Genomic DNA, 23,287 nt, shown 5'->3' on the forward strand with positions numbered 1-23,287 from the left:
TTCCAAATCAGCAGGCAAATTTAATGCAGAAAGGGAGGGCACCTCCCTGCAGTCCCTGGCTGCAGCACCCACTACCTCTGCTGCCTGCAGGCCAGATCTCCAGCCCGGGCATCGTTAGGGTAACGAGCGTGGGAAGGTCACATCCCCTCCCATGAGGACCTCCCGCTGCCCTGTGCTGCGGTGTGGGGTGCTCGGGTCAGTGTCGTGCTGTGGCTGTCCCCTCTATCCCCCTCCCCGCTTTCCCAGGGCGGGCGGCCCCAGGCAGGGCTGGGACAGCGAGGGACCTCGCAGGGGGACGAGGGAGGGAGTGGGGGACGGGCATGGGCTGTGCGCTCCGAGGAGCAGGGGGAGAGGAGGTTTTGTACCTCATAGTGTCACTGATTTTGAAGTCCTGGAGCTAGAGCTGAATGAACAGTAAAAGCAGGTTAAATCATTAACCAGTTAGGGGATGGGGAAGCAGCTGTAAAAGGAACAGAGGAAGAAGGCCAGATTATTATTTTTGTTTCTTTTCTTTTTTTTTCTTCCCTTGTCTTCTCTCATCTTTGCCCGCCGTGCCCCGATCACAAGCCCTGCTTGGCCAGCGAAGCAGACACTTCGTCGGCTAGCGTGGCGAGCTGGGGGGAGTCCACCATATTGATGCTGCCGGTGGAGGAGACGTTGCTAAGGCGGCGCGGGGAGGCATCTCCGGAGATGGTGGGGGACTTGTAGACGATTTCAGCGCCATGGTCGGTCTTGGCTTTGGCGTTCTCACGGAAAGTCAGCTTATGAGTCTCAATCTGCAACGAGAGGAGAGGGTGGTGAGCGGGGAGGATGCAGGACACCATCCAGAGAGGCCGTTTTTACCTGCAAACTGTCCACTCGGTCACTGCCATTGTGCAGCTGGGAGGAAAGCTCAGTTCATTGGCCTGATGCCCACAGTGCCCCCAGTGCTCAGGCATGTCCCTTCCAGTAGCCCACACGGGGAAGGGGCACAACTGGAGGGGATGGTAGGACTGGAGCATCTCGGGATGCTGCCAAATCCTTCCCAAGCACCCAGGCCCGGTGTGGCGGTGGGTCCCAGGCACAGGACTCAGACGGCACAACCTGGGCTGCTCCCTCTCCCCTGGCAGAGATTTATGGAAGGGGTGGGATCCCCACGTGGCACATAAGGCTGACCCTTAACCCACGGCCCAGCTGGGCACACAAAATGCTGCTCCCACGAGCCAAACCCCTCTCTCCCGGCAAGCGCAAGGGCCAGGGAAGGGAGGTGAAGTGGATCGGGTTTGCTACTTACTGGTGCCCTCCCCAGCCGAGTGCAAGGCTGGGAGCTGGCTCTCCGGAGGGGTGGGCGGCTCCAGCACCAGGGCCTGGAGCCCAGCGGGGTCTGGGCTCGGGGTCCGAGCAGCCTGGGGACAGGTCTTGTCTTCCTTGCCTTTCTCTCTCTACAGGTGAAGAAACCCGCCCAGGGCGGTGGGGTGCAAAAAACGCATCAGCAACAAAAAACAAGATCCAATAAATGTCAACCAGAAGGAAAAAGACAAAAAATAAGAAAAGAAATAGAAAATTGGGGAGAAAAAGATCTGAAAAACAGGGCCATTCACTGACTCACAGGAAGAACAGCGGCTGCCTTTGGAGACAGGGAGGAAAGCTTTCCATGTGCAGCAAAGGAGAGCAGATGCTGCCAGCACAGGTACTTTGGCAGAGCACACCGGCTCCCCATGGCAGACCCAGTGCAGGAGTGGCACATGAACCAGCGTTCAGCCTAAAGAGCTGTGGACTGTGTGTCCAAATCCGGATCTTCTGTGTCGCAGAGCAAGGAGGTGACTGGGGACATGGGAAATGCTGGGGAAGGGGCAGCGGAGCCGCCCACATCTGCTCTATGTGGAGGGTTGATGGGCCTCAACTGTGTCCTGTGTCCTTCCTGCAGATGGAGCATCCCACCTCGGAGCAGCACTGCCTGAGGATGGTCCCTGGTGCCAAGGTGCAATGGGAATGGGCTGGACAACGCAAGCAATCTGAGGCAGCATCTGAACTCAAGTTACACTGACAACCTCCTGCAGGTGTGGATTTAGGCAAGGTATGGGCAACTGCCACATAGGAAGGCTGAGGGCAGGTGACTGGGTCACACCCCTGCAAATTAATTCCCCCTCCAAAGGGCAAGTTCTTCAAACTGTGGCCCAGTGAATGTGCCAGGATATGAAAGAATCATCACTGTAATCATAAAAACAATGAAAATGGGCTTAGTGAAGCATAGGGCAGTCTGATGCGTAGCAGCAGCGAGAGAAGGGTAAGGAAGTCAAGCGATCCCTCAGTCAGAGGCCAGCACACCACTGGGAGATGAAGAGATGGGAGGTGCACAGAGAAAACGTGGCCAAGAACAAAGTGCCAAAATACAGGAGCCGAAACAAGAACTTTCCCCTCCCACTGAGAAAAAAGTGTTTGAAAAACAAGCAAGATAAAAACCACTCTTCCCTGGAGAAATTCACCCATGTGTGTCACCAGGCTGGAGTCTCAACTCTGTGCTTACCTGATCTCCCTGCTCCCCTGCCTGCAAGGGATTTGGGTGTCCCTGAAGCAAGGTTGTAGAGGTGTTTCACTTAGCTAAGACTTACTGTGAAGTCACCATCAAAGCCTCTGGCAGGAACAGCTCACCCCAAGTTCAGTATTTCACCTGACCTGATTGACTTTTGTCTTTCAATTTAAATCCCCCCAAACACACACCACTCCCTACACAGAGTACTCGGTCAGTCTCACCTGAGACTGAGACTTGAAGTAAGATGAGATCACCTTTCTTGTGAAGTGATGCCCTACTGCAAAGTCACCTTTTCTAAATAAAGCTAAGCCTTTAATGCTCCACTTTCACTGGGGAACCAACACCTGTGCAGCACCCTGAGCTGCCAGCTTTGTGCCACATCACTGAGAGTAATTTGCAACGCAGAGTGCAAAAGCAGTTGCTGACAGTGGCTCCCCTTGATGTGAAAGGTTTGACACACAAACGTGTTTCTGCACAAACTTCAGAGAACAGCAGAAAAAGCAGGAAACCACAGGAGAGGGTATCACTTACATTCACACTCATTCAGGTGGCCGTGGGCCAGGAAGAGGACAGAGACTGCCATCCTCATAGCTCTGCCACAGCTGTGCTCTGGCAAATGTCCTCCAGGTTGGCAAATGCAGCCCAGGAGCCCTCAGCTGTGCCCGCCTGCAGCACGCCGCTGGCAGGAAGGCAAGCTGGCTGTTTGGGCAGCGGCTGAGCAGCCTGTCCCTGGGCAGGGTGCTTTTTGTCCTCTGAAGGACAAGCGTGCACAGACCACCCCACGCTAGAACATGGGCAGCAAATCGTTTCAAGCACTGGGGAAGAAGTGCTGCCCGGTAAACAGAGAGGAGAGGCCACGTGGTCTAAAGATGAGCTGGGTGAGCAGGACCTTCTCCGAGTCCAGACTTCAACTGCTCTTTGCTTGCATGCCTGCTCACAGGACAGACACTTGCAGCAGAACAGCATGCCTGTTCTTGACCCAGTGCCCCTTTACCTTTTTATTTCCTCCTCCAGGGACGTGGCTGATGTTATCTAAGGACCCGATTTTTGATTGCACCTTATCTTTGAAGTCCAGTTTCTCAGATTTCACCTCCACCTGGCCACCACCTGGAAGAGAAGAGCACGAGCTGGGTTAGCTCCTGCGCCAGCCAGGGCAGGCCGGAGAGAAAGCACTGAGGTCTGAGCTGCTGCTCTGAGGCAGCTCAACCAAAGCACTCTGAGGCTGAGCAGAAGGTGAGGACCAGGAAAATGGCAGCAAGAGGGACCCCATGGTGATTTGGGAAACCCAGGAGCCAGGCCAAATGGGAACCAGGGTAAAGAGACTTTCTAAAGGATGCTGTGCAGAGCTGACAGACAGACATCCCAATATTTTACAGAACCAAGGGCAGGGAGCTAACCTTACTCCCCTAAACACCAGCAGTCACACCTATTTATTCCTAAATACTTCCCATTTACAGTGATGTGTTGGCACAGACAAGGGTGTCCATGGATCACACCAGATCCCTCCCCTACTACCAAGTGGTCAGGCAGACTGGAGAGAGTCTGGCAGTGACAGAGCTGGGAACAGTGTCCATCACCCCAGGACTCACTCTGATGCTCCAGTCACTGTTCCATGTGCCTCCCCTCACCCCCTGCACTACACCAACCCTCTCCCTGTCTCCAGATGCACACCATGACACAGCCTGCGGGCTCCCAAGGACCAGCACCCAGTGCTGCCAGATGCTGCAGAGTCGAAGCGTACCTGGTTTGTGATGGATGTTGCCCAGGGAACCACATTTGGATGTCACATGGCTCAGGTCGACTGGCTTGTAAACGATTTGAACCTGTCCGTACAAGAAATGAAAAAGCAATGAGCTTACTGCCACCATGGGCAACCTGGGGAGGGGGAGGCACAACACACACCGGCACCTGATCTGGATTCAAGGGAAAGGACAGCTTAAACCCCAGTAAGATTAATAATACAAAAGAAACTGTCATCAGAAATGGGAGATCATTAATACCCATGTGCAGTAGCCTCTCTTAACATGTCAGCATGCACAAGATCACCTCTCCACAGAGGGGGGAAGTAGAGGCAAGTTTAAAGTGCTTAAGTGAGAGAGAAAGTGGAGTGGTAATTAATTAAGATTTGCATACACATCATCCAAAAGGAAGAGATATACCAGAGAGAAAACGTAAAAAATAAATACCTTTTCTGGTGTAAAACATAAAGCTTATGTCCACAAAAACTGAAAGAACAGAAATGATCAATGTGCACAGAACTTTTAAAAGAGTGACCAAAATATGCATTTCTGAAAAATGCTGTAACGGAAATAGGGGTTAAAAAAAAAGCAAAGCAAAGTCTAAATATCTGGTAGGAGTTCACATAATATAAATAAAATGTCAATTATAATATATTGAACCACAACAGTATTTCATGATATTACGCTCTGTTTTTTTGTTTTACCCATTACGTCTCTGAACATGGGCTCCAGCAATTCCACTTAAACCACCCCATTCAAAGACCAGCCACGGCGCTGTGGCATGCCTGGGCGTGGGGCCAGTGGCCTCCTGTGCACGGACAACTGGGTTACACGAGACGCACACACAAGGAACAGTTAACGTGGAGCTGTTTAGTGGTTACGTTAGCAGTTAAACACCACACTGGAAAACACCAATGACTGGAGAGGTCTGGGACCGTCAGGCATGTCAGAGACAGCAAACCACAGCACGTACACACCAGCTACATCAAGAGCAGGAGACAAGGGGGTGAGAAAACATCCCCGTACCCCCAGAAGTTACCTTGGACCCTGGTTTTGGACTTACACCTGTGTGTGAATCAGCTATTGCTGTAGTTAGTTGGGCTGTGCAGGAAAAATCCATCATCAACACCTCAAGGTTGGTTCCTACTCACTGTGATGTGTCTGGCTCTCAGTAACAGCCTGGATTACAAGGGGAGCATATGCTGCTCTCTGTGTTTTCACAAAGCACCACGGTGGGCGTGCTGCTCTTACAAACTTCGGGAAGGATGTGCCAGCACCAAAGGGACCTTTGCAGAGGAGCTGACTCTTCCAAGCAGCGAGGCAGCCTCCGGACCAATGTGGCCGAAAGCCAGCACAAAGGATTCACCGTAGCCACTGCTCTCCATCACACCTAAGCACCCTGGGCTAACTCAAAAGTCCCAGGGTGAAGGTGCATCCTTCAGTTCTCATGTTGGCCCCATGTCCACCGGCCCCATCACCTTCAGAGCTAGGTGCTGGAACCGTGGTTGTGCACACCTCTGAGAAACACTCCACCCTCCATCATTCAGCCAGGAAAAGGAGGGGGGGAACAGAGGCTCAGTGCCATCGTCCCACCAGCACAGAGCCAGAGCACCGTGCATGCTGGCCTGCCTTGTCTCCGATGCTCACGCATACCAAAAGGCACATTTGACAGAGTGGAGACAGAGAGAGGGGAGAAAAGCAACCCTGGGGTCTGGGAGCACATCGCAGACACAGACATGAAGACAGCATTGGGGAAAGATCACACATTTAATGCACTGGGCAGGAGGAGCACTAGATTCAGTCAGAAGGCAGGAAACAGACCCCAAAAGGACAGCTGGCACCTTTCTAATCCCAGCCGTAACCCTGAAGGGTCTTGTAAGCAATTCGGGCACCACTGGGACCTGCAACTGAAAGACCTCCCATTTCCAGAGCAAGCAATCTGCTCTCATTCCAGTTCCCTTTTTTTACAGACAGGACTCCATCAACCCTTACCATCCTGCTGGGGAGCAGAGAAGGCTCCTCCCCATTTTAGCAAGAAAGGAAAAGGGGCACAGAGTTGCTTGCCTGGGAAACCAGTGCCAGAGACCTGGGGATCCCACCTCTCAGCTTCAGCAATGCTTAGGTCAACTTTTGCCTCATGCATCAGAGCCTCCACTGGCTTAAAAAAAAGATACCAACCCCAGGTTACTGTAGCAACAGTTATTCCTCTTGAAGCAGCAACGGCTGGGCAGGCAGTCACTGCTGACAGCGTCGTGGAGGATTAAGACATGACGGCCATCGAAACCCAGTAGTCTTTTGTTGCCCCTCTACTAGAGGAACCCCAAGGCACAGCTCTGCAGCCAGGACAGCCTATGCAGCCATGCTCTGGCCACGTCAGCACATGGCTTTGCTCCGAGCGCCCGCACCCAGAGCTAAGCTGCTGCTTTCCGTGTCAACACAGCCAGGCAGAGATCACACGATTTTCACTGCTGGCAGAGCCTGAGGAGGGATGACAACCTCCATCCAAAAAATCCAGATAATTCTTAACCCACTGCAGCCATTGCAGCTGCAAATGCTTGCCCACGGTGTGAGCTCTCAGTGGAGAAAAGGATGAGCTCACCACCCTGTGCTGAAGCTAATTACCAGCCACAGCACAGATGATTCGTGACGAACACTAACTCCTGGCATAACAAGTGGCCCACCATGCACCAGGCAGTCCAGCTGGTGCAGGACCCTGGGATAAGAAAGAGCAGAACAAGCATGGAACCTGCTTCACAGAGGTCTGACCTCCGCAAAGCAGCTCCTCTGGCCCATTAAATAAATGCAGAATGACATCAAATTTAAGACGAAGGTTGCAAACACAGTTATGTCCCAATGCTTATGTGCCAAGCCCTCTGCAATGCTCAGTTTCTCAGGGAGGGCATCCACAGAGATCAAAAACAGCACAAAGAAAATCCATCAGGAACATCTGAGAGGCACCAGATAGCTTCCACAGATGGCCACAGACCAGGGAACCACAGACCCTGGGTTCCACTGTTTGGGGCCTCAGTGATGCACTTTCCTTGGTCCGTCAGCTTTCCTGGACCCAAACTCTGTCTCCAGAGAGACTGGTGTAAATCCGCCAACCTCTGTGGAGATTCTCCAGGTTTCTGGCACAGTAACTGAAAACTGAGTCCGGCTATTTATATGGGAATGGCTGGAAATGCCAGCATTCAAATCAATTAACTCAATATTACTTTAGGCTCAGCCTCCATGGGCACTGCCAGACACATTTCATTAGCAAGGAGAAGCTTAATATTTGCATGGATCATACTTGCCTGATGGGAATGGGCAGGAACCTGCGCTTTCACATGTTATGCAGAGTCATGTGCAATTTAGCAGTACATTAAGCAACAAGGACTGTGTTTGCTTATAAATCTATCCATCTACTGCATCAGCAACTACGTCACTGTCTGCTAGAGGCCACCCATCCTGCAGACAATGAGGCATTAAGCCTTCCAGGTAGTGTAAAACCGTCGAGTTACCAGGATGTTTTGTAACAGACATGGTTTCTACACAGGTCAGTTAGTTCTGTCCATGACAGGCATGTACAGGACTTGTTAGGGTTCATCTAACCATGTCTTTTGGGTTAATGGGGTTAAATGACAGCACGTCACCAATCGCTATCTGACCGCAGGGTCGCTGCAGATAGCATTGGCAATTTAGTGTATACAACATGCCACTAATAATAAGGATTATTACAGTGCATTCAAAGTGTGAAGGTACTCACACTGCCTCCTCCTGGGATGTGTTTGATATTATCCTTTGAGCCACACCTGGATTGAACGCTGCTAAAGTCCAACTTCTTATTAACAATCTGCACCTTTGGTAGCCAGAAAAGAGTCATTGCACGTCACCAATAGCTATCTGACGGCAGGGTCGCTGCAGATAGCATTGGTGGTTTAGTGTATACAACATGCCACTTATAATAAGAACTATTACAGTGCATTGAAAGTGTGAAGGTACTCACACTGCCTCCTCCCGGGATGTGTTTGATATTATCCTTTGAGCCACACTTGGATTGAACGCTGCTAAAGTCCAGCTTCTTATTAATAATCTGCACCTTTAGTAGCCAGAAAAGAGTGTGAAAAACAACATGACCATCTGCAGCTTGACCATGCGTTATATCACTAAAACCAGGAACCTGCCTTCCAGCGTCAAGAGCAAAGCAGAACCTCTGGCTTGCTGCATAGATTTGTCTACTCATGGGTTGGAAACTGAAGATGAAGGTGGGCACGTTATACAGATTGGATATGCCTGGCTAGCAAAGCAGCCATGGTTTCCAGGCCAGAAACCCTAGCAAAAAAGCCAGCTCACCCCATTTTCTTCCACTGAACAAAACAGGGAACTAGCTGGGCAGCAAACATGCTGGAAGCCACCAGTGTTCTGAGACTCAGCTTCAGCAGAGCCAGTGGAAGGAGGAAGGATAGAGCTGAGAGAAGAATGCCTGCTCAGCTCCATCTCTTGTGCTGGGCAGCACATCCCCTCTCTAGGACAGAGATACGTGGCCTCATGTTTCAGCAGCTTGAGCAAACTGGGCAAACGGGTCGGGGCAGCAGGCTGGAGAGCAAGAGTTGTGTGTCCAGCACAGTCTGGGAGAGAACACCTGAGCTCTGTGCTGTGCAGGGCTCAAACTCCCTCTGCAGTTACAAAGGGAAAAAGCAAATGCTGCCAGGGATGCAGTCCCATGCCTGCAGTTTTCTTAACTCCTGTATAGATGAGATGAAAGAGGCAGCACAGACCAACCCCAAAGGCAGCTGCTCTACTGCATATTTCTAACGCCATCTCAGGTGGGGGAGAGGCTGGAAATGGCTTGGTGCCACAGGGGAACCACATACCATGCTCACTCCACCCTCCAGTCCCAAAGCCTGCCTGCCTTCTCTGCCACGCACAGATTTTTGTACTAATGAAGCTGTTTCCATTTAGGGCTTGTTTTCCCTATTTGGGTTTTATAAGGACAGCTATGCTGGAGTGACCCCACACATAGGAACAGCTATTCAAGACAATACAAAGATGAAGATAGTCCCTGCTCCTTCCCCTACACAGACTGGAGTGGCTTTACAGCCCACGCAAATACAAACCAGAGGTGACTGTAGGTAAAAACCAGCAGGCACACAAGCCTACACTCCCTCAGGAGAAAGCCTGTCTGAAGCACAACCCTCACAGGAGGGAAAGAGACACAGCATCCTGCAAGAGAGCAGCATCACATTGCACTGCACATGCAGTCCTTGGATGACAACATCCACAAAGCTGGCTGAGCAGGGAACCCTGTCCTCCATTTCAACATGTCCCCTGCCTGCTGCTGCAAGGAGAGCTCCTCTCTATACCCTGGTCCTTTAGCATGAGAAGCACCAAGGCTGACATGTCTCCAGCGTTGTTTTCCAAGTTCATATCAACTAATCCTGCAAATCAAGACCCAGTTCTGCTAGACCAGGCTTTCCCAGAGCAGTATTCAGTGATCCAGCAACAACAGAAGTGCTCAGACAATGCAGAAATACTGGAAGAGAAGTGGCCTGGCTGACTCCTTGTGTGTGTGCCCCATGTACCTTTGCTTCCCTGGGCTGGGGGTCTGAAATCTGTGTGGAGAGCAGGTTCCAGACCCATCTTCTGGCCACCCTAAAATCAAACTTGTGGGATCAGCCTGTCCTGCTCCAGCTGCAACCATTCGGCTAAGAGCAGGCTCGTGTCCTACAAAATCCCCAGCGAGCATCCAGCCATTCTTCCCTGCAAAGAGCAGTGAATTGTCCCAAATTCAGCTGTTCTTACTCTTTCAGTGACAACAATAAACATGTTGCCTGACAGAGAAAAAAAATCCTCCTAAAAGCTGGATTTAAAAGAACGAGCAATTTAACCAATTTACAGTAAACGGAAGGATTCCTTCTAAAATCCCTGAAGAAGAGTGTTCTGTGGGGACAGCAGGAAAAACTTAGGCCTTGTGCTAAGCAGGCAGGAGGGCTGAGGCCACGGGACATGGGCAGCTGGAGGGACACATGCTGCTCTATTCATGACCAATGGCCAGAGCAGCCCTGCCCAGGCTCCAGAGCCCCCCTGGATTGTAGTACAAAGCAAAATGTGCATTGTCCACTAAATCACCAGCCCTGGCGAAAAATGCACATAAGGAAATGTAAAACACGCTGCTATTTAAGATGGTGAAGAGAAGCCATCTCAAAGCCTCCCCCCATGCCAAAGTTGAACATTCAGAGCCACGTAGTTACCTAGTCGCGCAAAATGGCATGCACCACACTTGGGGAAGATTTGTTAGGGCTCTGTTGCATTAGCAGCTGCAGAGCAAGGTCTGCAAGGCAGCGTTCCCCTTGGGGCAGGCAAGCACAAGTACACAGAGACTCCTGACTGCACCAGCCATCAGATGTGCAGTTCTGTCATTTGAAATCTGTATAAGAGCCACCAGGCCTTCACCAGCCAAAGGAACCAGGTGCTTTCACATCTCCACCCACACAGCAAGGAGGATTTTATAAAAGCCTCAGGACATGGCCACACAGCACAACGCAGCAGTGCAGAGAGGCTCAGATGGGTGCTGAGCAGCCAATACCACAGCTGGAGCCGTGTAACCACACACTGCTGCTCTTGGGGCTGCATGGATGAATTGGCTCACATCACTCCTTCACCCAAACTCTCCTCTGCTGGACTTGCAAAATTTAACCTGAGACCTTCGTTCCCAAGCACCTGGAGCATGGAGTTCACTTTGTTGCTTGTGAAACAGCCTCTCTGGGAGTGAAAAGTACTAGTGGTTGAAAGGATAATAGTGCCACCAGTTCTGGCCTTGCCACACTGCATCATATAGCAAGACAGCACTTGATTGCAAAATGTAATCCAAAACCTTGCAACGGAGTTGGATCCAAAATCCCAACGTTCTGAAAAATGTGCCGAGCCTGGGACCCTCACAGGGAGGAGACCATCCTGTCTGCTCGCTAATGAAGAAATGGAGGCAGCATTGAAAGGACTGCTCCAGATCACACAGTACAGGATTCAGAAACACAACCCTGATCCTGCGACTCTTTAGGGCTGCAGGTCACAATTTGCTCTCCCTAACTGGACACCACAAGGGAATGTCATTCTCCTAGCAGCCAGTCCATACATTGACCTACCACCCCACGAAAGCCACATCACAAGCTCTCTGCAGTCCTCTCTGCAGGACAGCTTTGCTGCACTAAGCCAGGCAAACAATTTCAGGACAAGCACCCAACCTAATCAACCCAAAAAACTTTAAAATCAGAATCAGGCTGGAGATCAGCTGAAGCTTGGCTGCCCACTGCTGTATCTCTGGCCCCAGCTGGGCTGCTGCTGCTCCAGGGAGGGCTCTCCCTTCCCAGATGCAGTGTCAAGCACCCACTGTCCCTACAGACAGGCTCCTGGAAAGCAGAGTCCACATTTACCTTGCCACCTCCAGGCTGGTGCTTCAGGTTTTCAGTTGAGCCAATTTTGGACTTCACATTTTTCAGATCAGGCATGGGTGCGGCTGACGGCTGGATGCGGCTCTTGGCAGAAGCAGGAGATTTCGGTGGTGTGCGAACCACTGCCACCTTCTTGGGCTCCCTGGCTGGTGGGGTGGGCAGAGAGGGAGTGCGGGAACGGCTGCCTGGAGTCCCGGGGGAGCCGGGACTGCTGTAACCGCTTCTGTCTCCAGACTTTGGCTGCTCACCTGAAGTTTGCAGACAGAGGGAGGCAAGCTCAGGATAAGCAATCTGGGTACGCAATCCCTTCCCCACTCACTGCCTGCTTTTATGGGGTTGATCTGCCTGGTCCCAGGGCCCACCCGCTACTCCTAGTGCAGACCATCAGTAGGGGGGAGATGGCTGTTCTTTCTTCTACTTCGTTTCGAAGTGAAAACTGTAATTAAGGCAATTTCCTAATATCTCGGAAGGAAGATGGTCTTCATTGTCTGCATCATTGGTAAGACTCCCCACCCGAGCATGACATTAGCATCCATGACAAATTACAGACAAAAGACACTCAAACGAAACTGCTTTTCTATTAGAAATTTGGAAGCATTTTTACAAAATTATTTTATGTAATTAAATAAGGCCGATCACTGAGCAGCTTAGAACTGTCCCCAGTTTGAAAAGAAATGGAAGAAGAAAATAAAACCCTTAAACATCACCTTTCTCAGACTTTGCTGCTGCAGGAGGTGGTTTTTTCTGCTCCTTTCTGCCTGTTTAATGAATGACAAAGATGCTTAAACATAATAAAGCTGGAAATGTAATTGATTTAAGGTTTTATGCAGCTCTGGTTAAGTATGAAAAATTATATATATTCAGTGAAATGCAGCATTTTAATAGAAATTCACAATGCCTGATGCTTTCTGGGGTTTTCTTCTCTGAGAATAATGGGCTAATCTCCATTCCTGCAATCGAAGAATTGATCCTCTTGCCCCTGGTCTTTGTGAAGTATTGCCAAGAGAAAAGGAATAGATGGATTAAAAAAATGGAGGTGCCTAAATCTTCCAAATTGGAGGAAATCCCAAAGCGATAAAGCAACTGCTATCTCCTACACACTGGCAACTATATGAACAGACCAGATAAAGCAGCATCCAGAAGGGCTCACTTCAGAGGAATTGTCCCTAGCTCTGCACCCACAGCCCTGTGACAAGGCTGAGCAGCTCTGAATCACCACGCAGACCTCAGCCTGCTGGCCGTGCCCATGCTTAGCACTGTGCATGACCCCAGCCTGCACTGGGGCAAATCTGTTCACTACCCCCACATAATTGCATGGAGAGCCTGGGAGCACCACAAAAGCAGAGCCTCTAGAGTCAGAGACACCATGGGAAGGCAGCAGCACGCTGCTGTCACCATCACTTACCGGAGCTGGGAGGTGTCTTGGGGGCCGTGGGCGTCTTTGCTGGGATGCGCGTGGCATTGGTTGAGTTCCTCTGAGCCTGCCCAGCTGCAGATCGCGGCGTGGCCGTCTTCGTGCCACCTCTCATCTCCGGGCCCTGGGGACGCAAGGGGGAAAGGCTGATGTAGGGGAGATCTGCCCAGGGATGGGCTATCACCCCTCATGGATCAGAGCCACATGAGACCCTCCTGCTTCCTACCCTGACAGCCCGCAGGAGCTCCCACGGGTTTCCCCACATGCAGGCATCTGCGATGTGCCCGTTCACACCCTGTCTCCCATCACAGCGCCTGCCACAACCGCTGCACAGTCACTTGCAGGCTGGCAGAGTAGCTGTGCTGTCCTCCCATCTAAGCTCTTAGCTTCAGCTACATTATTCACCGCACACTCAGACCTGGTTAAAAAGTATGTTCAACTCCTTTGTCTGTTCTCTAAATTTCACTGTTCTGTTTCCCCTGTCCTGCTAAAATTTTGTACCGAAGATAAATAAATTCATTGACTAGACCAGAGGCTCTATTCAGGAGTACAGTGCCAGACTCCAAACACAGAGAAGCACCTCCTTTATCCTCACCTGTAATACACTATGGTAACATGTACATAATCTGTAATGGCATGTAAATAGCAATATGCTATTTATTGCCTTCTGACCCTGCAGAAAAGCCTCCCCAAATCTATTGCTTTCTAATGCTGGTCTGTTTACAAAAGCTTATGAGAAACATGCAAGTGACAATTTACAAGCTGACTGGTCCCAAGGCAGCAGGGAACCAGAGCAGAGCCATCGCAATCCCTATCACAGTGAAACCATATCCCATTGTCCGTGACCTGAAATCTCTGCTCTTTCCCTCACCATGGGTGTATTTGTATGCCTAAAGAAACTCCAAGCTACTTTTTACATTGCAGAATAAGCCACGGATGTGTGTGCATCTCCTATTCTCTGTGTAGCACCTGGCAGATCTGGCTCCAGCACATTTCAAATGTATCTGCTGTTTACAGCCAACACACCCATAAAACATAGCATAAAGCTGCAAAAAAACAAAGAGCATGAAAGACCATAAAGGGACCTGGAAATGCCTCAGGGACACCAGGTAACACCCTGCAGCAATGAGATATTTTTGCTGTAACACAGAGCAAGAGGCCTACATGCTGGTGAGACAGACCTGGTTGCTTCAAACACCAAAACTGGAGCCAAGTCTGGCCATGGCCACTGGAAGGTGAAGGGGAAGCACATCCCACCCTCTCCACTGAATGAGAGACTGCCCAGCCAAGTACTATCCATCAGACCTGTTAGGAATGCCTTAAGGTATTCCCCAAGGCAGCTTTGCCTCTCTCACATCTCATTTCCTTACCTTGGCTTTCGTTTCTTGCATTCCTGTACTGGCAGGTCGGGATGTGACAGAAGAGACTCGTTTAGAGGTGGAAGCAGGGCTGGAGGGTGTTTTCGAAGGGGTTGTGCTAGAGGAGGTGTGTCGTTGGGGGGGGATGGAGGGTCTATCGCCTGGGGGTTTGGCAGTGGAAGGTGAGGATTTCTTAAACATGGAAACAAAATAAAATTGGAACAAAAAAAACATCAGTATGGGAGGGAAACAAAAGGGGATCACCGACATTAAATAGGATTAGAAGGTGCAATACAGAACTGGGTGTGGGACAGGTGATGGCTGGTACTGCCTTCTCCCTGCAGCACAGAGCTGAGCAAGAGCTACAGGGCCCAGGGCACTGCCAGGGTCCCATGGCTGCACCAGAAAATACGGGATACCTAAGCTCTGTTCCTCCCACAGGGTGCAGCAATACCCAAGCCTCTTCCTGGGAAAAGTGCCACCCTGTGACAGCCTGCCCTTGCCACTGCCCTCCACACAAGTGGCACGTTTTACCATCTGAACTGCTCTATTTACTCCCAAACTCTCTATGTGCTCCACTGGCAAAGATGGTGCAGGTACAGCAATATCAACACCAGCATTTCTGGGAGATGAATATGACCGCTCCCAGGTCTCTCAACTCCCTCGTACCTGCTTTGTCAATAATGGATCACTGGTTTTTATCTAGACAATTGCTTGCTATCATGTCAAAAACCAGGCCTGATACAACCCTGTCAAACCTCCCTAGGGAAAGACCTGATTTCACATGGTTTGAAAACAATTATATTCCTCCCCTTTAATTTTCACCCACTAAATTGTCCATCAGCTTGTCCGTTATCTCACCCAGGCCCTAGCAAGGTTAATGGCCAGCTGAACTAAACCTCCTCCAAATTAGCAGTGTAACAGATATCTTTAAACTTCTGGAATTTACCCACTATTAAACTCTTGTTCCTCACCCAGAACACAGCATCTGAAAGGCCTAGATTATTTAATTTTTTTAATTACGTCTTGCTTTTTTCACTGTTACGCTGCTTGTCCCCAATACAGCCCAATGCACTTTTGAGTTTGCTTTTGCACTGGTTTGCCGCAGCAAAGCCAGCTGTATGCTTTCCGGTCTCAGGCTGAGAAAATGATTTCTCTAACCACTCACCCACCCCCATGAGCCACATGTTTGTTTTAGATTTGGTTCACTTCCTCGCCTTCAAAGATCACCATGGATTGCACCATCCAAACCAGGGTGAGGGAAGGAAAAATAAAACCACTTTTGAAAGACAGACGGAAGAATGGAAGATAATGGCAAGGTTTCCTAAGAGGCACAACCACCATCCAGGAGAGCAGGAGAGGGAGTCAGGAACATGCACAGCATGTAGTGAGTTGATGTTACCTCTGGTTTTGTTTTTTAGCTTACCTTCGGTTTCTTTTCCTCAGCTTCAGTTCCTTCCTTGTCTTTGCTGTCAATACGACCTGACAAATGGAAACACACAGAGTTACACTTCTTGGGACTGGTCAGCAAACTCTGGAGAGATGATAATGCCTGAGCTACAGCAACATGCATGCTGGGTGGGTGTCCCATATTCCTGCTCTCCTTTAAATCAAATACTATTCTTAGAAATATTACACAGTCACTCATTTCTTGCAGAAATAGTTCCACATCATAAACACATTCTTTCTGGGTTAACAGATTATCCTGTGCAGAGGCAACAGTGCATTAGTCATCACTGGAGCATCAGACACATGCAACAAAGTTTGCATGAGACTATTTTGCCCAGATTTGTGCTCAGTTCCAGTAGCATCTGTTCAGTTTAGGACAGAACAGCTCTCTTCAACCCCAGACACAAGTCTCCCTCTCTAAAACACCCATTGGTTCTACCAATCATATAAATAAAAGCTAAAATTGAAGAACGCCCCAATCCTAACAGCATCAGGTTGCCCATGATCTCATTTAAAGTTGTTGTTCAGAGTGTTAGCTTTGCAAAGCATTTTTATACCCAGCTGTTGTTAATTCCCATCTCTCCTGACACACTGCTTTCTGCCTCCCCAGCAGACAGTCTGCCTTTGATCTGGGTCAGACCCTGCAGGGTCTTAAGGTTTTAGCTGTTGTCCTACTTGATTTGTATCAAGCTTACAGTGACTCTGACAATATTTCAGTGTTTTGTCCCATTAGTCTACAAGCACAACAGACTGCAGTATTGCTAATTAGGAGATTAGAAACAGGGAGAAAGTAACGTTTGTTCTGTAAGGCACTCCTAACAAAGCCCCTTTTCCCCATCTTCAGCTAATTCCACTCTAATCTGGGAGGAAAAGCTGCTGATATTCTCCCCAGTGTTTTGGAAGTTTGTCCTGGGAGGTCAGCCCTTTCCTAGTGACATGAACAATGTTGTTAATCCAGCACTGACCCATCCCAACAGCCACTCCCAGAGCTGCTGGATGCACTACCCTTCCCAAATTCAGTTAAACTGCAGACTGGAGCAAGGCTGGAGCTGAACAGCCACAAAGTCTCTCTGCCTTTGAAGGAAAAGATCATTAAATAATTAAGGAAATTCCTCCCATTGAATCAGAAACTGGTAGATTCTGGGCAATGTATCCCCAACCCGCCATCGTTTTCAGGCTCTGATGCACGCAATAGCAAGCCATGCCAATGCCCTGCAGCACATGTGCGAAGCTTCCCGCTGGCTTATTAGGTAGTGAACAACAAGAAATATGTTATGAGCTTTAGCTCCAATGGAAAAAGCTACATCAACAATTTCTTCATGAACCCTGCGCAGCAAAGAGCATATTCTCTCTGCTGCAAACCAGAGCAGGATTTCGAGGCTAATGGAAGCACCCAGCTTTTGTGATGCAGCACTGGGGTGAAAGGAAGAGCTTCCCCCAGGCCAGGCCCTGGACAGCCAGAGCTGTGGTACAACATGGTGAGAGACCATCGGGTTTTAACGTGTGTCCTGCTGCCCTAGCTTATTAACACAAGTCACTGCAAAACCTGCATTTGGCCACGGAGCAGGGGCCCTAGTGACACCCCTCTGACCCCTAGTAAAGGTGGAAAATAGCTCTTGGAGAAAGAAAAGGTCTAAGAGCTCCTCTGTTGGCAGGGATGCTCGTGCATTCAGCAGTGACCTCAGACCTTCACCCAAGACAGCCAAGACAGATTGCTGCATGAACAGGGCAGCTCCAGGGTCTGACTGCCCTTCCAGCCTAGCCTAGCCTAGAGACACACAAGCTGTTAGATGCACCCAAGAGCTAGGCCTCCACACACACAGGCAGCTCCGGCAGAAAACCCCAAATACAGCCATCGCGTTGGACCACCCAGGGACACATCATCCAGAACTAGGATCAGAGCAGGATGCTTTGTAAGAGCATTGGACATGCCCTGCAGTGGGCAAAGGTCCAGCTAGCTGTAGACCTTGCCTCCCACAGCAGTCAGTAGTGGACTTTTAATGGAAAAGTACAAGAAACAGGAGCAATGTGGGGCCTTTTCCATGGTTAGACCTGCCATCTCACTTGTCTTTTTCCTCCTCCCTCCTCTTTAGGAAAGCCAATACAAAGAGTTATTGGACCGGACAGTGGACACATGCAAACCAGGTGGCACGTGTCTTGCTGGAACAAGCTGCAGCGTGCGCCGGGTCAGCCCCACTCCAACATGCCAGAACAACGTCCATCCGGTCTTCATCTTCTCTGGGAAGGTGCCAGGTGTGAGTTAAGGTGCCCACCCCACAGATCCAAGGAAATCAAAACAAAAACAGGTGAACAAAGCATGATCGGGGACACGCCAGCACCATGCAAGGGACGCAAAACCGAAGCGTAAGGGTCTGGCAAGTATGCCAGGACAACCAGGATTAAACGAAAGAGGGAAGGAGGGGGAGGGAGAAGCAGCGGCACTTTGTAGATCAGTTCACAGCAAAGGTCCAGGCCATTTCCCAAGCAGCAGGATTTGAGAGGTGGCAGCAAGCTGAAGTACTGGTTCAGGCAGCCTCGTCGTGAGCAAGCCACCGGCAATGTGAGCTCAGGGCAGGCAAACGTTGCACACACCTTTTAGGAGAGGGACACGACTGACGGCTTTATCTGCAACAGGAGCACAGGGTTTCTTCTTGGGCGTCCGGCGTCCTCCTGTATCCGGCACAGCCTCTTCCAAAGGAGCATCTTTGTCTTCCATGTCATCTTTTAACTCAACAGGGAGTTTGGCTGTTTCTAGCAAGGGTCCAGAATCTTCTCCCTCCCTGGGTTCAGCTTCTTTCTCAGAGATGATTTCAGAAGGCTCTGGTGGGGTGACATGTGTGTCTTCTTCTCCCTTCAACTGCTGTCTCCTCTCCTCTTGGTCCTCTCCTGCTTTATGTGATTCAGTTTCAACAAGAATTGCCTTTCTTGGGATGTCTCTGAGGACATCTTTGGACTCGTTTTCTTCAAAGGCATATTCTTCAAGAGCTTTCTTGGCTGTTGCTGGACACAAGCCTATTTCAGGTTCTGATGAAACATGTTTTCCCACCAGGGAAAGCAAATCCTGTTCAGAAGTTTCATCAATATCACGGTCCTCATCTCTTTCCTGTCCACTAGCATCTTCTTTTAATGGAGCTCTGGTATATAAAGGAGATGGCCCATCTTTAATATGGGAGTCATCTGTGCCACCTGCTCCTGCCAACCCCTCAGTGCGCACATCATGACCTAGCTCTGTTCCCAGTGCTGGATCCACCCCAATGCCTTCTCTGCCTCGATGATCCCACAACTCATTGTTGCCTTCAGATGCTCTGGAGTCTTGGTACATATCCAGGGGTATTGGGATGGTGACCTCAATTCTGGTAGGAGCTGCCGTTGTAGCCTTCGTTTCATGCGACAGAAGAGGCTGCTGAAGAACGCCAGCTATCTCCTTTGTGGGCTGGCTTTCTCTTTTTATTGCATCTCCCACACGCTCCTGAGGGCCAGGTTGTAGCTTTGGAGAGCTTGGCTCCCCTGAAGTTGAAGGCGCAGAGTACGAAGCATGGGCAAACAATTAGCACAGGCATGTCAAATAAGTAATCAGACATGTAATGCTGAAGAGAGACTAAGGATTTCTACTATCAATCTAGAGGAAAAAAGCAAGTCCCACATCATCCCATTGAACAGACAACTCGCTTCTATAGTGGCTTTTGCCTTTAAAGAAACTCTGATCCCCATAGGAATCAGGAACAGTGACAGCCACAGCTGGTGGGAGACCAGACTCCTCCCTGGACCCAGTCTCAGAGGTGGTTGCGGAATCCCAGGCATGTGCCATAAAGGCCAACACCTGCCACACCTGTGGTATATGAGCTGGTTTAGCTATAGAAGTTTTCAGAAGCCAAGAATACACCCATTTTCTAATCTACCAGCACCACTGGACCGTCAGTCTGCTAGTCAGTGACCACCTCTTCTTGCCTCAAGGGCCCAAACAAAACAGGCCAGACACCCTCCCCTCCTTCACGGGCTTACAAAATCCCTACAGTCTTCTCCTCCCTTGCAGGAAATGTTCATGCAGACATGGCACCAGTTACATCCTCCCAGAGCTCAAACCATCTCTGCTTTGTTTTCCAGATCATTTCTATCACTAATGAGCTTGGGGAAGAGCACTCCTACGTCTCCTCTATTATTGCTGTGTATTTCAATGGCCAGCAGAGCAGAGAGCCTCAGCAGAAAGGACTGTAAGTAAAAATGTGGCTGTAGCAACACAGCCACAGCAATTTTGGACTGTGCACCCACTCAGGCTAATCAGAGCTCCAGCACTGTTGCCACCATTTGGGCAGAATGTGACATTTAAAACCCAAAACTGAAGGTCTCAGAGACACAGATCTCTTTTTTTTTTTTTTGGGGGGGGGCGGTTGTAAAAGAGAGAATTCTGTTCTACCACTGATCTCATGCATGACACAGTCCTTTACAATTTCACCCAACAATTGCTGCATTAAGCCATATATTCTAGTTGAGCTGGAGCTTTTCTGTTAGAAATTCATTCAACTGAAGCAAAGATGCACTGAGCAATGGAGAATTCACCCTGAACATAGGTAAATTGCTTTAAAGTCAACTGCCCTAGTAAGAATGTGCATCTTATATTATGAATTTGTCCAGCTTCAAATACTCTTTGGTCTTTTTCAGCACTGATCAGGTAAACTAAAGAGCCTAGATCAGAGCACTTCAGTACTGACATTCCTATTGTTGCTTTGTCAGATTAACAAACAAGATTAAAACAAGAAAAGAAGTCAAGACTGACTCAGTCTTTTATCAGTGTTCTCCCCATTCTAAGAGAATATAATGGTTAAGTGAAACTACCACACAAAGATCTCCAAAATTGTCGTTTGAGAGAAATCTTAAATTGGCACCTACTGGCAGGTAGTATTTGAAATATGGCATCAAGAAACACCTTTTATAACCACAGGGATTTGAAGGGTGTTTATGCAGTAGCCAGCAGACTGTCCTGCCTCATTTCTTATGCAAACAAACAGCATGACCATTAATGGCTGCTGGTGCAGAGATGTGGACAGTCAGTTCATTAGCTGTACTTCCATATTCCAGGACCTGTCGCAGGTTCTGAGGCAACCCTGCAGCACAAGGTCAAGAGCTGGCAGAATGCCAGCAGACCAAAAACTACAAATCAGAAGACTCTTCTCCACCTGAGATTCCAAAGGCATTTTAACACGCTCGCTCCATCTTCACTGCAAAGATCATTTTTTCAAATCCCACAACACAAAAAATGAAGGTAGCTAGTAACAAGATATCCAAGACTCTGTGTGTATTGATAATTGTATTTTCCTCTGAATCAAAGAGAACTATTAAAAGGAAGCAGCACATTATCACAAGTCCACTTTCAGAGAAGTAACAATTTACATAAGAACCTAGAAATGTCAAATATAGGTTATATCAGAGCTCCAGCTAGCTGTATGTCCCCATATCTGACAGCTGAAAGATCCCAGGACAGCACAGAAAGGTCTTATTAAAAATCTGTGAGAAACAGCAACTAGAACCAGACTGAACAGGGCAGACAGAAGAGAGAACTTCATCCCCCTCCTGCTAACAGTCTTGATTTCTTTTTTGTGGCACCACCACTTTAAATACAGAAGAGTTGCCAGTCCAAGAACCACTGGACAGGCAAGCAAAGGTTTTATTTTAACTGCAGGGAGTGGACTGTACATAAACTGTGCTCATCTGTGTGTGAAAAGCAAGGACGACCTGAATTCTGCCCTGAGCTGAGAAGGCAAAGACCAATTTAATTCTTTAAAAGACATGGATGTCTGTAAATGCACTAATGCAGCCATGAAGAGGAAAGACGCTGCCCAAGCAACTGGAAGAATTTGTTACGTCTACTGCACAGAAAACTACCTTACAAAATGGGGTTTAAGTAAGATTTTAAACAGCGCAACAGATTAGCGCTGTGGTGTATTAGTGCTAGCAAGACAGCAATATCAAAGTGAGTTTGAACCCATAAGTCTGCCCCATTGGGCACAGAATTAAGCTAGCACTGGGTGCTTTGGGAAAATCCCATCCTTAAGTTTTCCACCAAGTCTGAACTGAGCAGAGTCAAGAGAGGCTTTCCAGCTAGCCAAGAGGTCCCTGGATAATTTCCTGGCTCATCTGAGCAGACGCACAATTAATGCTCTATAAACGCTCACTGCCCACCGTGCCTGGCTTTGTCAGTCACATTCCCTAAGACTGGGATGAGAAAAAACACCCTTAAAGTCAGGGCATCCATGAGTAGGTTTGAGACATGTTTTATGTTAGAAAGAGACACAGTAATCAGAGTTAAACAATTCACTTATTTCATGTGTGACATGCAGGGCCCAAAACTGACTCTGTTCAATGCTGAGCAGTTCCTCCTGGCTAACTCCACCATTCTGGCTCTGTTTATTACCTTTTCTAGCCTGGAGGATGCCCTGTTTTCCAACTGGACAAACAAGCATCAGGGCTTCAGCCATCTGAGAGAGAAATTTGGTGCATGAAAAGCTGCAGTTCCCCAAAATGAGTATGTTGGAACATTCAAAGCATGTATGACCTTCCCCTGTCAGAGAGAACTGCACAACTGCTTGTACAGTGCGGAGCATTTGCATTACAGAAGAAAATTCCCAAGCCACTAGCAACCAGCCACACATGTGTGCAGCAATAACTGGACCCCAGTGAGAGACGATTCACTAACCTTGAGCAGCATCTCCTGCAGCGTGGTCCTCCAGGTTGGGTGTGGCTCCTATGCCTGCCTCTTCAGCTGGTCCCAGTTCAGAGAAAGAATGGGAAAAACATGATCAAAACAAGAATTAAGTTGCAGCATGCGTCTGGAGAATTTATTTACCTCCCTGCTGATTCTGCCCATCAGCATTGTATTATAAGCAGGGCAGTATCAGAAAGGCAATCAACCCACACCGACGATGGTTCTAGGTGGTTCTATTCAGCCTGTGCTGTACCAGGCTGGAGACCACTTCACCAACTCACACATCCTGGGTAGCAGGTTAGTACAAGCTCCTTCAGGCAGACGTGCAGAAAACAGGCTAAGGAGCAGGGAAACTTGTGGATTTATATCCCCTCTTCTACCCCCACCTAGTGTTTACATTGCCAGCAGCACTCGCATGCATGTCTCTTACCTGAGCCCCACCTTCTTGGTGTCTACTACCTAGCTTATTGTAACGAACTCTGCCGACAATATTTAACACCAGTAAATCTGAGTCTGATATAAATCTGACACTTCAGGAATACTGATACATTAGAGAAGTGCAACGTTCTTCACAGCAATGACGGTTTGTCTCTATCAGATTTTTTTCAATTTATTATATGACTACTTTCAAACCAGCTTAATTAATTATACTTGTATGTCACAGTTCTACTATCTAGGACTTTCT

The 23,287-nt window shown here is 49.0% G+C and overlaps 1 protein-coding gene across 15 annotated transcripts in view; it reads right to left on the reverse strand.

The window, feature by feature from the left end:
* Positions 1-560: 560 nt before the first annotated feature.
* The window catches only part of MAPT (microtubule associated protein tau), a 50,321-nt gene continuing 27,594 nt past the window's right edge, over positions 561-23,287 (reverse strand). For 4 of the 15 annotated variants that reach the window (XM_075036292.1, XM_075036295.1, XM_075036293.1 and 1 more), the window contains 12 exons: positions 22,594-22,659; positions 18,495-19,409; positions 15,880-15,935; positions 14,466-14,645; positions 13,087-13,219; positions 12,389-12,439; positions 11,664-11,929; positions 8,240-8,332; positions 8,000-8,092; positions 4,254-4,335; positions 3,507-3,619; positions 561-776 (listed from right to left, as the gene is read on the reverse strand). In XM_075036292.1, coding sequence (XP_074892393.1) covers positions 561-776; positions 3,507-3,619; positions 4,254-4,335; positions 8,000-8,092; positions 8,240-8,332; positions 11,664-11,929; positions 12,389-12,439; positions 13,087-13,219; positions 14,466-14,645; positions 15,880-15,935; positions 18,495-19,409; positions 22,594-22,659 — 2,264 coding nt within the window. Of the gene's footprint in view, positions 777-1,265; positions 1,422-3,506; positions 3,620-4,253; positions 4,336-4,698; positions 4,738-7,999; positions 8,093-8,239; positions 8,333-11,663; positions 11,930-12,388; positions 12,440-13,086; positions 13,220-14,465; positions 14,646-15,879; positions 15,936-18,494; positions 19,410-22,593; positions 22,660-23,287 lie in introns of those variants that run through there. The other 11 variants (XM_075036297.1, XM_075036298.1, XR_012651716.1 and 8 more) reach the window with 11 other exon arrangements.

The sequence above is a fragment of the Buteo buteo genome, chromosome 9 (genome assembly GCF_964188355.1).
Source record: "Buteo buteo chromosome 9, bButBut1.hap1.1, whole genome shotgun sequence".
Classification (NCBI taxonomy): domain Eukaryota; kingdom Metazoa; phylum Chordata; class Aves; order Accipitriformes; family Accipitridae; genus Buteo; species Buteo buteo.